The sequence below is a fragment of the Coregonus clupeaformis genome, chromosome 16 (genome assembly GCF_020615455.1).
Source record: "Coregonus clupeaformis isolate EN_2021a chromosome 16, ASM2061545v1, whole genome shotgun sequence".
NCBI classification, from domain to species: Eukaryota; Metazoa; Chordata; class Actinopteri; order Salmoniformes; family Salmonidae; genus Coregonus; species Coregonus clupeaformis.
In genome coordinates this window covers 49,277,415-49,289,891 of record NC_059207.1, presented here as the reverse complement: position 1 = coordinate 49,289,891, position 12,477 = coordinate 49,277,415, and the positions used below count along the sequence as shown (strand labels likewise).

Here is a 12,477-nt window from a genome sequence, read left to right as displayed (position 1 = left end):
GCACTGTAAACATTCCTCTGGAGGAACGTGTTCTGAAACTCCTTCGGCCAGCAATGATGTTGAGGCGAGCTAATGAGTCGCTCGGATTTGGATACATTTTGCATCATTGTGTCTAATATAAGTCTGTGCTTGACACTTTGAGATAGGCTGAGTGTCTCCTAGCCCGGTTCTCTGGAACACTAAGGGAAACGTAGCACTGGAGTTACTGCTCTTCTCTCAACTTGGCTCATCATCTCACTTCTCTCTCCAAATCTGTTCAGGCACACATTTTAAAGTGAAGCTGTTTTATAAGTTGTTTTGGCATTTATTTCACATTTAAATAAGCTCCCCAGACCTTATTTATTTAACATTCAGATATCTATGGACATTGCAAATGTGCTGGAGCAAAGAGCAAGCCAATATTATTCATTTTACAGAGGGTGGTTTTACATTTCCACTTCATAAGGTGTTTAAATAAAAGATAAATCAAACTTCAGGCTGTGAGGTAAACCAAGCACATTAGGAATATAAGTAGAAGTATATAATGAAATATTCCTATCCACCACAAGAATAATACATAACCTACATACCTCAATTATTTTGTTTAATCTGACATCTGTTGGCATTATTTTTGGCATTTTAGCACCGCAGCCAAGGTTAGCTAAGTTTACTAAAGTAAAACATTTGTGAGAACGAATAATTGACTAGTATTTTAGAGGGTTAATTTTACCAGTTAAATATTTTTTCAACGTAATGCATTTACTCTTGTATTACAGAAGTAATGCATTTATGAAAGCTTGAATAAGGAGTGTGAATATGGGTTAGAATTTTTACATTTCAAAACATTTGGAGTGGTGCCAACATCAGAGAACCTTGCATAATGAGTCCAATTCTACAATCAACTGAAAGGAAAGTGTGAAATGAACAGCCAAACTACAATCCACCACACTTAACTTGTGGAAATAAAATGAAAGACCTTAATATGAGATTAAACACATTGAACTGACTCAGAAATGGGAACCCAGGCCATGACACAAATAAATACTGAACAATTTCAGGGCTCCGACCCCTATTCCCTATATAGTGTACTACTTTTGACCAGGGCCCATGATACACTATATAGGGAATAGGGTACCATTTGGGACGCGGTCGCACAAGGTGATAAAGTGTTTCAAATGTAATTGGTCACAAATGGGGAAGAAAACACATTTGATTTAAAAAAAGAAAAGAACACTGGAGTGCTGCTGTGCGAGTATTTGTACAACATGCTATTTTCATTACTGCTTTTGATTAATTTAGCCAATTGAAGTGAAACTAAACAAAAAGCACTAAACTTAGCTTGTTAAACTCAGTGTTATTCCATTGTGACAAACAAAATGGATATTACATTCCACATGTAATTGCCTTCCTTTCATGTTAGTTTCTCCCACAATACACAAACTTTACTGTTCACATCAATCAAAGGGAGTAATTGTAAATGGGTGATGCTATTGATTTACCGTAACTAGTTTCAGTGAATTGCTACTTTTTATCGTATAAAGAATACAATGTTAGCCACCTTGATGGGGAGTATTTACTGTATGTTGTACTATGTTGAATTCATGTTTTGGGAAAGGTACTCTATACTTAACTATATTATATTATACTTAGCTATTCAAGTTAGCAGATAGCAGCACCACCACACATTCAGCCTTATGTGCCCTCGTGCTTATTTCTAATTCCCTAGCCATGCTCCCTATGTTATTTCCTCACAGTTCAGAGCAAGACCTCCAAGCAGGGCCGGCTCTAGCCTTTTGGGGGCCCTAAGCAAGATTTGGTTCGGCACCCCCACCCCCCACCAAGCGGGCAAACGTTTTTATTTTCAAAAAATTATAAGCTGACATGGCTAATTGAGTGATTGTCAGTGACTAACAAAACAAGAGAAAAACTGCTGATGGACAACCAAATTTCGAACTTGCACCTTGTGTATTCTACTATTCTAACTTTCAACAGTAAGTTTAGACCCCCCGATTGAGTTCCCCCCAAAATTTAAACATTTTTGTTAATTTTTTTGGTCGGGGGCCCCCTAGCAGCCGGTGGCCCTAAGTGACCCCTTATGTCGCTTATGCCTGGAGCCGGTCCTGCCTCCAAGACAGCAAATGATGAGCTTCATTATTAAGTCAAGCAATTACATTCCCAAGCTTGGTCGGGCAGTGCAGTGAAGAGCTCTCCCTGCTCCCTCTATTTATTTCCCTAAGATTAGACAGATCTGGGTGGAATAGGAATGTGCTGCTGCCACATTGCTCAGTGGAGGAGACGTAGCATTTGGAACGCAACATGGAGGAGGGCCGGCTACACAACCCCACTTTGTGTTCCCTTATCTTTTTTGATTAACCTCCTGACTGGCGACGACAGCAGCGGTGGCGATAGCTCCATCACAGCCCTCCCCTGTCTGTATGTATGTCAGGTTCACACAGATATGAACACACAGAGGCAAGTTCAAAGCCTTTGATTTGGCTCAATCTGTGTGTGCGTGCGTGCTCATGCGTGCCTGCATCTCTGTTCGTAAACTTCTGGGTGGATTACTAACACACTTGGTGGTGGCATCCAACACAGTGTTCAGTAAGGCTCCGCTTCATCTTCCAGTCCCTGTGGCTTGTCTTTCAGAGTTGTTTAATCCATGTAATTGTCTTGATGAGATATACAGCAATTACAGCAATTACAGCAATTATCCAGGCTCTGTCGTAGCCGGCCGCGACCGGGAGACTCATGGGCGGCGCACAATTGGCCCAGTGTCGTCCAGGGTAGGGGAGGGAATGGCCGGCAGGGATGTAGCTCAGTTGATAGAGCATGGCGTTTGCAACGCCAGGGTTGTGGGTTCGATTCCCACGGGGGGCCAGTATAAAAAAAATAAAAGATATGTATTCACTAACTGTAAGTCGCTCTGGATAAGAGCGTCTGCTAAATGACTAAAATGTAAATGTAAATGTAAATGTAAGAAAGTTACCCCACCCACACTGTCACAGGCTCCGCCACTGGCATCTATAGGCATTCCATGACCCCTCAGCACTGCTGGCTAAAGGGGAGCAATACTAACTCTGTTTGCATCCCAAATGGCACCATATTTCCTAGTGATGGGGGAAAAAAATTGATACAGTTACATATCGGGATATTATTTTTGATTATATATTGGATCGTATCGTTTTGACGATATCGCAATATTATTTTTACGCTAGTTGGCTATATCTGCACCTTTACTCATTCATAGCTTGTTCTCCATCTTCTTTTTAAATACAGAGCCAATTTGTTTATTTTTATTTCTCTTGTCCCTCTGCAGCAGACATATAGTGAGAAATATGTTTGGAACATTGAATCGCAATAAAAGCACAGTATGGAATCGCAATACATATTGAATCGTAAGAATCGCAATATAATATAATATGCCATTTAGCAGACGCTTTTATCCAAAGCGACTTACAGTCATGTGTGCATACATTGCAATACATATCGTATCGGCACCTAAGTATCGTGATAATATCATATCGTGAGGTCCTTGGCAATTCCTAACCCTACTATTTCCTATGTAGTGCACTACTTTTGACTAGGGGCCATAGGGCTCTGGTCAAAAGCAGTGCACTATATATAAAATACAGTGCCATTTGGACACACCCTGTGATTTCCTCAGTGATTCAGCCATGACACGATGACTCAGCATTTCTATGCTCTTACCTGTTAAAGCACTTTAGATTGCTATTACCTGTTTAAGCACTTTAAAGTGTGTCCCCTTGAAACTACAGTAAGTGCACAGGAGAGTAGGGAAGGGACAAAGACTCAGTCGTACAGTAGTGTCACGGGAGTGTCACCCAGAAAATAAAAGATGCATACTCTCATAGCGCCAATGCAATACATTTATCAACACTTCCATAGCTATGCTGCTGAGTGTCACCCACCCATAGGTCTCTAAAGGCGTCTGCATACTAGGTTCGGTTTGCTCCTAGCAGAACTCGGCTAAGCGAAGTGAACGTCTGTGCCTCGCATACTCCCTAAAAAGACCTTCGCTTGAAAAAATGAGAAAAAAACGGCAATAGTACTTTTTGTCCCTGTTGAGATGCCGTAACCAGTATACACTTCCTCAAAATAGTCAGAATTAATCTAAAATAACTCAAGAAATTTGTAATAAATGTAGAATTTTTGTAGAAAAGTATTTAGTCAGAAAGTATTTAGTCAGCCACCAATTGTGCAAGTTCTCCCACTTAAAAAGATGAGAGAGGCCTGTAATTTTCATCATAGGTACACGTCAACTATGACAGACAAATTGAGATTTTCTTTTCCAGAAAATGACATTGTAGGATTTTTAATGAATTTATTTGCAAATTATGGTGGAAAATAAGTATTTGGTCACCTTCAAACAAGCAAGATTTATGGCTCTAACTTCTTCTTTAAGAGGCTCCTCTGTCCTCCACTCGTTACCTGTATTAATGGCACCTGTTTGAACTTGTTATCAGTATAAAAGACACCTGTCCACAACCTCAAACAGTCACACTCCAAACTCCACTATGGCCAAGACCAAAGAGCTGTCAAAGGACACCAGAAACAAAATTGTAGACCTGCACCAGTTTGGGAAGACTGAATCTGCAATAGGTAAGCAGCTTGGTTTGAAGAAATCAACTGTGGGAGCAATTATTAGGAAATGGAAGACATACAAGACCACTCCCTCGATCTGGGGCTCCACGCAAGATCTCACCCCGTGGGGTCAAAATGATCACAAGTGAGCAAAAATCCCAGAACCACACGGGGGGACCTAGTGAATGACCTGCAGAGAGCTGGGACCAAAGTAACAAAGCCTTCCATCAGTAACAATCTACGCCGCCAGGGACTCAAATCCTGCAGTGCAGACGTGTCCCCCTGCTTAAGCCAGTACATGTCCAGGCCCGTCTGAAGTTTGCTAGAGTGCATTTGGATGATCCAGAAGAGGATTGGGAGAATGTCATATGGTCAGATGAAACCACAATAGAACTTTTTGGTAAAAACTCAACTCGTCGTGTTTGGAGGACAAAGAATACTGAGTTGCATCCAAAGAACACCATACCTACAGTGAAGCATGGGGGTGGAAACATCATGCTTTGGGGCTGTTTTTCTGCAAAGGGACCAGGACGACTGATCCGTGTAAAGGAAAGAATGAATGGGGCCATGTATCGTGAGATTTTGAGTGAAAACCTCCTTCCATCAGCAAGGGCATTGAAGATGAAACGTGGCTGGGTCTTTCAGCATGACAATGATCCCAAACACACCGCCCGGGCAACGAAGGAGTGGCTTCGTAAGAAGCATTTCAAGGTCCTGGAGTGGCCTAGCCAGTCTCCAGATCTCAACTCCATAGAAAATCTTTGGAGGGAGTTGAAAGTCTGTGTTGCCCAGCGACAGCCCCAAAACATCACTGCTCTAGAGGAGATCTGCATGGAGGAATGGGCCAAAATACCAGCAACAGTGTGTGAAAACCTTGTGAAGACTTTTGACCTGTGTCATTGCCAACAAAGGGTATATAACAAAGTATTGAGAAACTTTTGTTATTGACCAAATACTTATTTTCCACCATAATTTGCAAATAAATTCATAAAAAATCCTACAATGTGATTTTTCTGGAGAAAAAAAAATCTCAATTTGTCTGTCATAGTTGACGTGTACCTATGATGAAAATTACAGGCCTCTCTCATCTTTTTAAGTGGGAGAACTTGCACAATGAGTGCTGACTAAATACTTTTTCCCCCCACTGTATATACAAAAGTACAGTGCATTCGGAAAGTATTCAGACCCCTTGACTTTTTCCACATTTTGTTACGTTACAACCTCATTCTAAAATTTATAAAATAGTTTTTTTCCCTTATCAATCTACACACAATATCCCATAATGACAAAGCAAAAACATGTTTGTAGAAATTTTAGCAAATTGATAAAAAAACAACAACTGAAATATTACATTTACAAAAGTATTCAGACCCTTTACTCAGTACTTTGTTGAAGCACCTTTGGCAGCGATTACAGCCTCGAGTCTTCTTGGGTATGACGCTACAAGCTTGACACACCTGTATTTGGGGAGTTTCTCCAATTCTTCTCTGCACATCCTCTCAAGCTCTGTCAGGTTGGATGGGGAGCAATGCTGCACAGATATTTTCAGGTGTCTCCAGAGATTTTAGATCGGGTTCAAGTCCGGGAGCTGGCTGGGCCACTCAAGGACATTCAGAGACTTGTCCTGAAGCCACTCCTGCGTTGTCTTGGCTGTGTGCTTAGGGTTGTTGTCCTTTTGGAAGGTGAAACTTCGCCCCAGTCTGAGGTCCTTAGTGCTCTGGAGCAGATTTTCCTTTCATCAAGGATCTCTCTGTACTTTGCTCCGTTCATCTTTTCCTCGATCCTGACTTGTCTCCCAGTCCCTTCCTCTGAAAAACCTCCCCACAGCATAATACTGCCACTACCAAGCTTCACCGTAGGCCAGGTTTTCTACAGACGTGATGCTTGGCATTCAGGCCAAAGAGTTCAATCTTGTTTCTCATGGTCTGAGAGTCTTTAGGTGCCTTTTGGCATACTCCAAGCTGGCTGTCATGTGCCTTTGTAGCTCAATTGGTAGAGTATGGCGCTTGTAATGCCAGGGTAGTGGGTTCGATCCCCGGGACCACCCATACCTAAAAATGTATGCACACATGACTGTAAGTCGCTTTGGATAAAATGGCATATTATTATTATTCTTTTACAGAGGAGTGGCTGATTGGTGGAGTGCTGCGGAGATGGTTGTCCTTCTGGAAGGTTCTCCCATCTCCACAGAGGAATTCTAGAGCTCTGTCAGAGTGACCATTGGGTTCTTGGTCATCTCCCTGACCAAGGCCCTTCTCCCCCGATTGCTCAGTTTGGCCAGGCAGCCAGCTCTAGGAAGAGTCTTGGTGGTTACAAACTTCTTCCATTAAAGAATGATAGAACCCTCTGTGTTCTTGGGGACCTTCAATGCTGCAGACATTTTTTGGTACCCTTCCCCAGATCTGTGCCTCGACACAATCCTGTCTCGGTGCTCTACGGACAATGCCTTCGACCTCATGGCTTGGTTTTTGCTCTGACATGCATTGTCAACTGTGGGGCATTATATAGACAGGTGTGTGCCTTTCCAAATCATGTCCAATCAATTGAATTTACCACAGGTGGACTCCAATCAAGTTGTAGTTAGATTTCAAGGATCATCAATGAAAACAGGATGCACCTGAGCTCAATTTCGAGTCTCATAGTAAAGGGTCTGAATACTTATGTAAATAAGGTATTTCTGTTTTTTGTTTGTAATAAATGTGCAAACATTTCTAAAAACCTGTTTTCACTTTGTCATTATGGGGTATTGTGTGTAGATTGTTGAGTTTATTATTTATTTTTTATCCATTTTAGAATAAGGCTGTAACGTAGCAAAATGTGGAAAAAGTCAAGGGATCTGAATATTGTCCGATGGCACTATATGTGTACACCCCTTCAAATTAGTGGATTCGGCTATTTCAGTCACACCCGTTGCTGACAGGTGTAGAAAATCAAGCACACCGCCATGCAATCTCCATAGACAAACATTGGCAGTAGAATGGCCTTACTGAAGAGCTCAGTAACTTTCAACGTGGCACCGTCAGAGGATGCCACCTTTCCAACAAGTCAGTTAGTGAAATTTCTGCCCTGCTAGAGCTGCCCCGGTCAACTGTAAGTGCTGTTATTGTGAAGTGGAAACGTCTAGGAGTAACAACGGTTCCGCCGCGAAGTGGTAGGCCACACTAGCTCACAGAACGCAACCACCGAGTGCTGAAGCGCGTTGCGAGTAAAAATCGCCTGTCCTCGGTTGCAACACTCTCTACCGAGTTCCGAACTGCCTCTGGAAGCAACGTCAGCACAATAACTGTTCATTGGGAGCTTAATGAATGGGTTTCCATGGCCGAGCAGCCGCACACAAGCCTAAGATCACCATGCGCAATGCCAAGAGTCGGCTGGAGTGGTGTAAAGCTCACTGCCATTGGACTCTGGAGCAGTGGAAAAGCATTCTCTGGAGTGTTGAATCACGCTTCACCATCTGGCAGGCTGATGGACGAATCTGGGTTTGGCGGATGCCAGGAGAACGCTACCTGCCCGAATGCATAGTGCCAACTGTAATGTTTGGTAGAAGAGGAATAATGGTCTGGGGCTGTTTTTCATGTTTCGGGCTAGGCCCCTTAGTTCCAGTGAAGGGAAATCTTAATGCTACAGCATACAATGACATTCTAGATGATTCTGTGCTTCCAACTTTGTGGCAACAGTTTGGGGAAGGCCCTTTCCTGTTTCAGCATACAGAAATGGTTTGTCGAGATCGGTGTGGAAGAACTTGACTTGCCTGCACAGAGCCCTGACCTCAACCCCATCAAACACCTTTGGGATGAATTGGAAGGCCGATTGCGAGCCAGGCCTAATCGCCCAACATCAGTGCCCGACCTCACTAATGCTCTTGTGGCTGAATGGAAGCAAGTCCCCGCAGCAATGTTCCAACATCTAGTGGAAAGCCTTCCCAGAAGAGTGGAGGCTGTTATAGCAGCAAAGCGGGGACAAACTCCATATTAATGCCATGATTTTGGAATGAGATGTTCGACGAGCTGCTGTCCACATACTTTTGGTCATGTAGTGTATCTTTATCTCAATTCGACATGACGACAGCTAGTCTTCCTGGGGTCCAAACACACAACAAAAATACATTACGGACATAAGACTTTACTGTCAACCACCCATAGGCCTCGGACTGTCACCCACCCACCCAAGCCTCCGTCTCCTCTCCGTTCCAGGATATTAGAGGTCCTCCCTTGCCCACAGTCCTCCCGGGCCCCAGACCCCCACAGACACACACAGCCTCGGCCTGGAGGAGTTAACCATCACTCCGTTGGCTCAATCGTCATCATAATGAAATCACAGGACCCCCTCGTGTCAGTGATGGGGCCCTGGAACCCTGCTCTCCGTCAAGCCTGTGACACTGATAACCACATCCTAATTGAAACAAATGTGCCAATTAGGCAATTCATCTCTCACATCCTCCGCCACACACTTACAGGGCTAATTTGTCCGGCCACAGCTTCTCTTCTTCCTTCTCTTCTTCCTTCTGCTGGGTGGATCTTTTCATCATTAACCTAAGGCTGTTAGCCGCGGCAGTCGACAGCCCGGGAATGTAGAGCAGGTCTTACAGCTCAGCAGTGAGGGCCAGGCAGATTGTGCCACGCTTTAATTGCCTCTTTCAACTTGCAAATTTCCCCTGATCAAATTGAAATAAATACATACATGAAGAGGAAAAGACTATTCTACCACCGCCGCTGTCGCGTCATCCAGTCGGCTCTCATCAAGTCATAGATAGTTTTAATCATGGAACATTAGAGTAAATCCCCAGTCTTTTCCCCCCTTATCTTTCAACTTTAGTACATTAACTGCTGGCCTCTGATGCCACCCTGCTAAAAGGTATCTTTTAATTGCGCCTTGGAATCTGGAATCCAATGGATGTGTTTTCCAAGGCTTGTTTAAAGTGAAGGGAAAAAAGGCTATTCCCAGTTCTACTCTTTCTAGGTCATACAGTATAGTCTTCAATGAAGTCAGATTGGCTGTAGTTTAGAGTAGAGAATACAGTAGGCCTATCTATGAAGAATGATTGTGAGTGTGGGTGTGTTTGTGTGTGCCCAGTGCAGTGCAATAAGTGTGCACGTTTTTGCAGTTTGAAAACACTCCATGGGTTTGCTATTTAGGAGCACCCTATAAATCCATCAACCAGCCCTATTCTTCCAGTGTGAATGCAATTTGCAAAAGCAGCGATGCAGCTCCATAGACCAGGGTAGGAGCAGTAAAGCGTCACTAAGTTTGTAATTCATAATTTGTTTTCCTCTCTGTGTCTGTGTTGCTGGTAATTGGTTATGGCCCTCCTCTGACTGCCTAATGGCTATGGTCATGTGATTGGATGATGTGGTTGGGTTGTATATGTTGTGTGATGTAATAAGTTTGTAATAACTCTCTCACTCCCTCTCTCTCGCTCTCTCCCTCTCTTGTGGGCAGGTGGAGTGGTTGAAGAACGAAGAGCTAGTGAGCTCCCTGACCGATGACAACATTGACACCCGAGCTGACCACAATCTCATCATCAACGAGGCACGACTGTCCGACTCGGGAAACTACACGTGCCTGGCCAGCAACATTGTGGCCAAGAAACGCAGTGCCACAGCCACTGTGATTGTTTTTGGTAAGGCTCCAGGCCCAGCTTCAGCCATTAGCTGACTGTGATTGCCTATTGTAGGCCTAGTTTCCCAGACACATTTAATGGAGAATCATCATTGAACATTTTTAGTGCGGCAGTAGGCTTAATCAGTGCTAGCGAACCAGACCAAAGTGTTTACAGTGCGCCTCAGATCAAGTTGCTGTGTGTTTCATGCCCCCACACAAATGAATGAGACCCATCTCAGTGTTTTTGTTAAGAAAGATGTTTCCCTTTATTTAGATAAATGTATTATTCAAAGAGTCAATTCACTGCCTCCCCTTTGAAATCAATGTGTATTTTATGAAAGGGTATACGCTACTGTGTGTTAATCTCATTTAAAGGCATGTTGCTTATGAATTATGCATTCACCAGAGGCCTTGGAGCAATGTGGCGGCTCACAAGCTTTGGTAGCATTTGGTAGAAAACATTTTGCCTCCACGTCTCCACTCATACAAATCATAGAGCAAACAAATCAGACCACACAGTGGTTGACTACTTAGTAAGAGAACCTCTCATTAATTCTGACTTAAACTGCCCAACTGTATTAATGTGCAGTGGCCTGTTTGAATGAATTCCTCGTAATAATTTTTTCTCTTTGTTTCAAAGAGCTTTGACAATTGAACTGGCTATTAACGGAAGAGTAGTTCACATTTTCCACATTTGATGTACTGTACACTATGTTCAAGCTTCTAGTGATGTTGTAACATCATGGAGCATTGCTAGTCATTAATACCTCTAAAATGTTGTCTATATAGTTAACTCTGTGGGAGATTAGATTTGTTTAAATAAAGTTTCCCTCTCTTTCACTCTCTCTTGCTCTCTTGCTCTCTCGATCTTTCTTTCTTTCTTTCTTTCTTTCTTTCTTTCTTTCTTTCTTTCTTTCTTTCTTTCTTTCTTTCTTTCTTTCTTTCTTTCTTTCTTTCTTTCTTTCTTTCTTTCTTTCTTTCTTTCTTTCTTTCTGTCTTTCGCTATCTCAATCTCTCTCCATCCATCTCTCTCCATCCATCCATCTGTCTCTCTCTCTGTCTCTCTCTCTCTCTCTCTCTCTCTCTCTCTCTCTCTCTCTCTCTCTCTCTCTCTCTCTCTCTCTCTCTCTCTCTCTCTCTCTCTGTCTCTCTCTGTCTCACCTCATATCTCTCTCTTTCCCCATCTCTCTCTCTCTCACCACTATCTCTCTCTATGTAGTGAATGGTGGTTGGTCGCTGTGGACAGAGTGGTTTCCTTGTAACGTGCCCTGTGGTCGGGGTGTCCAGAAACGCTCCCGTACCTGTACCAACCCTGCCCCACTCAACGGAGGGGCTTTCTGCCAGGGCATGTCTGTGCAGAAGATCACCTGTAATGCCCTCTGTCCAAGTAAGCCCTTCTGCCTCATGAAGTACTGTAGAGCTAGTGAATAGACAGCGTTCGACCATCATGATCTTGCGAGATCACATTCTGTTTCTCTACTCGAGGAGGTCAGTCGGTTTCACCAGGCAAGAATAGACTGTCATCTTCTGGGAATGTCTCAAAGGGCAAAGCAATTTGACTTGCAAGGACATACACTACCAGTCAACAGTTTGGACACACCTACTCATTCAAGGGTGTTTCTTTATTTTTACTATTTTCTACATTGTAGAATAATAGTGAAGACATCAAAACTATGACATACAGTGAGGGAAAAAGTATTTGATCCCCTGCTGATTTTGTACCTTTGCCCACTGACAAAGAAATTATCAGTCTATAATTTGAATGGTAGGTTTATTTGAACAGTGAGAGACAGAATAAAAATTTAAAAAATCCAGAAAAACGCATGTCAAAAATGTTATGAATTGATTAGCATTTTAATGAGGGAAATAATTATTTGACCCCTCTGCAAAACATGACTTAGTACTTGGTGGCAAAACTCTTGTTGGCAATCACAGAGGTCAGACGTTTCTTGTAGTTGGCCACCAGGTTTGCACACATCTCAGGAGGGATTTTGTTCCACTCCTCTTTGCAGATCTTCTCCAAGTCATTAAGGTTTCGAGGCTGACGTTTGGCAACTCGAACATTCAGCTCCCTCCACAGATTTTCTATGGGATTAAGGTCTGGAGACTGGCTAGGCCACTCCAGGACCTTAATGTGCTTCTTCTTGAGCCACTCCTTTGTTGCCTTGGCCGTGTGTTTTGGGTCATTGTCATGCTGGAATACCCATCCACGACCCATTTTCAATGCCCTGGCTGAGGGAAGGAGGTTCTCACCCAAGATTTGACGGTACATGGCCCCGTCCATCGTCCCTTTGA

The 12,477-nt window shown here is 43.2% G+C and overlaps 1 protein-coding gene across 3 annotated transcripts in view; it reads left to right on the top strand.

Moving 5' to 3' along the window:
- unc5db (unc-5 netrin receptor Db) overlaps positions 1-12,477 on the top strand; it is a 226,528-nt gene that overhangs the window by 182,335 nt on the left and 31,716 nt on the right. For all 3 annotated transcript variants that reach the window (XM_041901390.2, XM_041901389.2, XM_041901391.2), the window contains exons 5-6: positions 10,021-10,201; positions 11,402-11,569. In XM_041901390.2, coding sequence (XP_041757324.1) covers positions 10,021-10,201; positions 11,402-11,569 — 349 coding nt within the window. The remainder of the gene's footprint in view (positions 1-10,020; positions 10,202-11,401; positions 11,570-12,477) is intronic.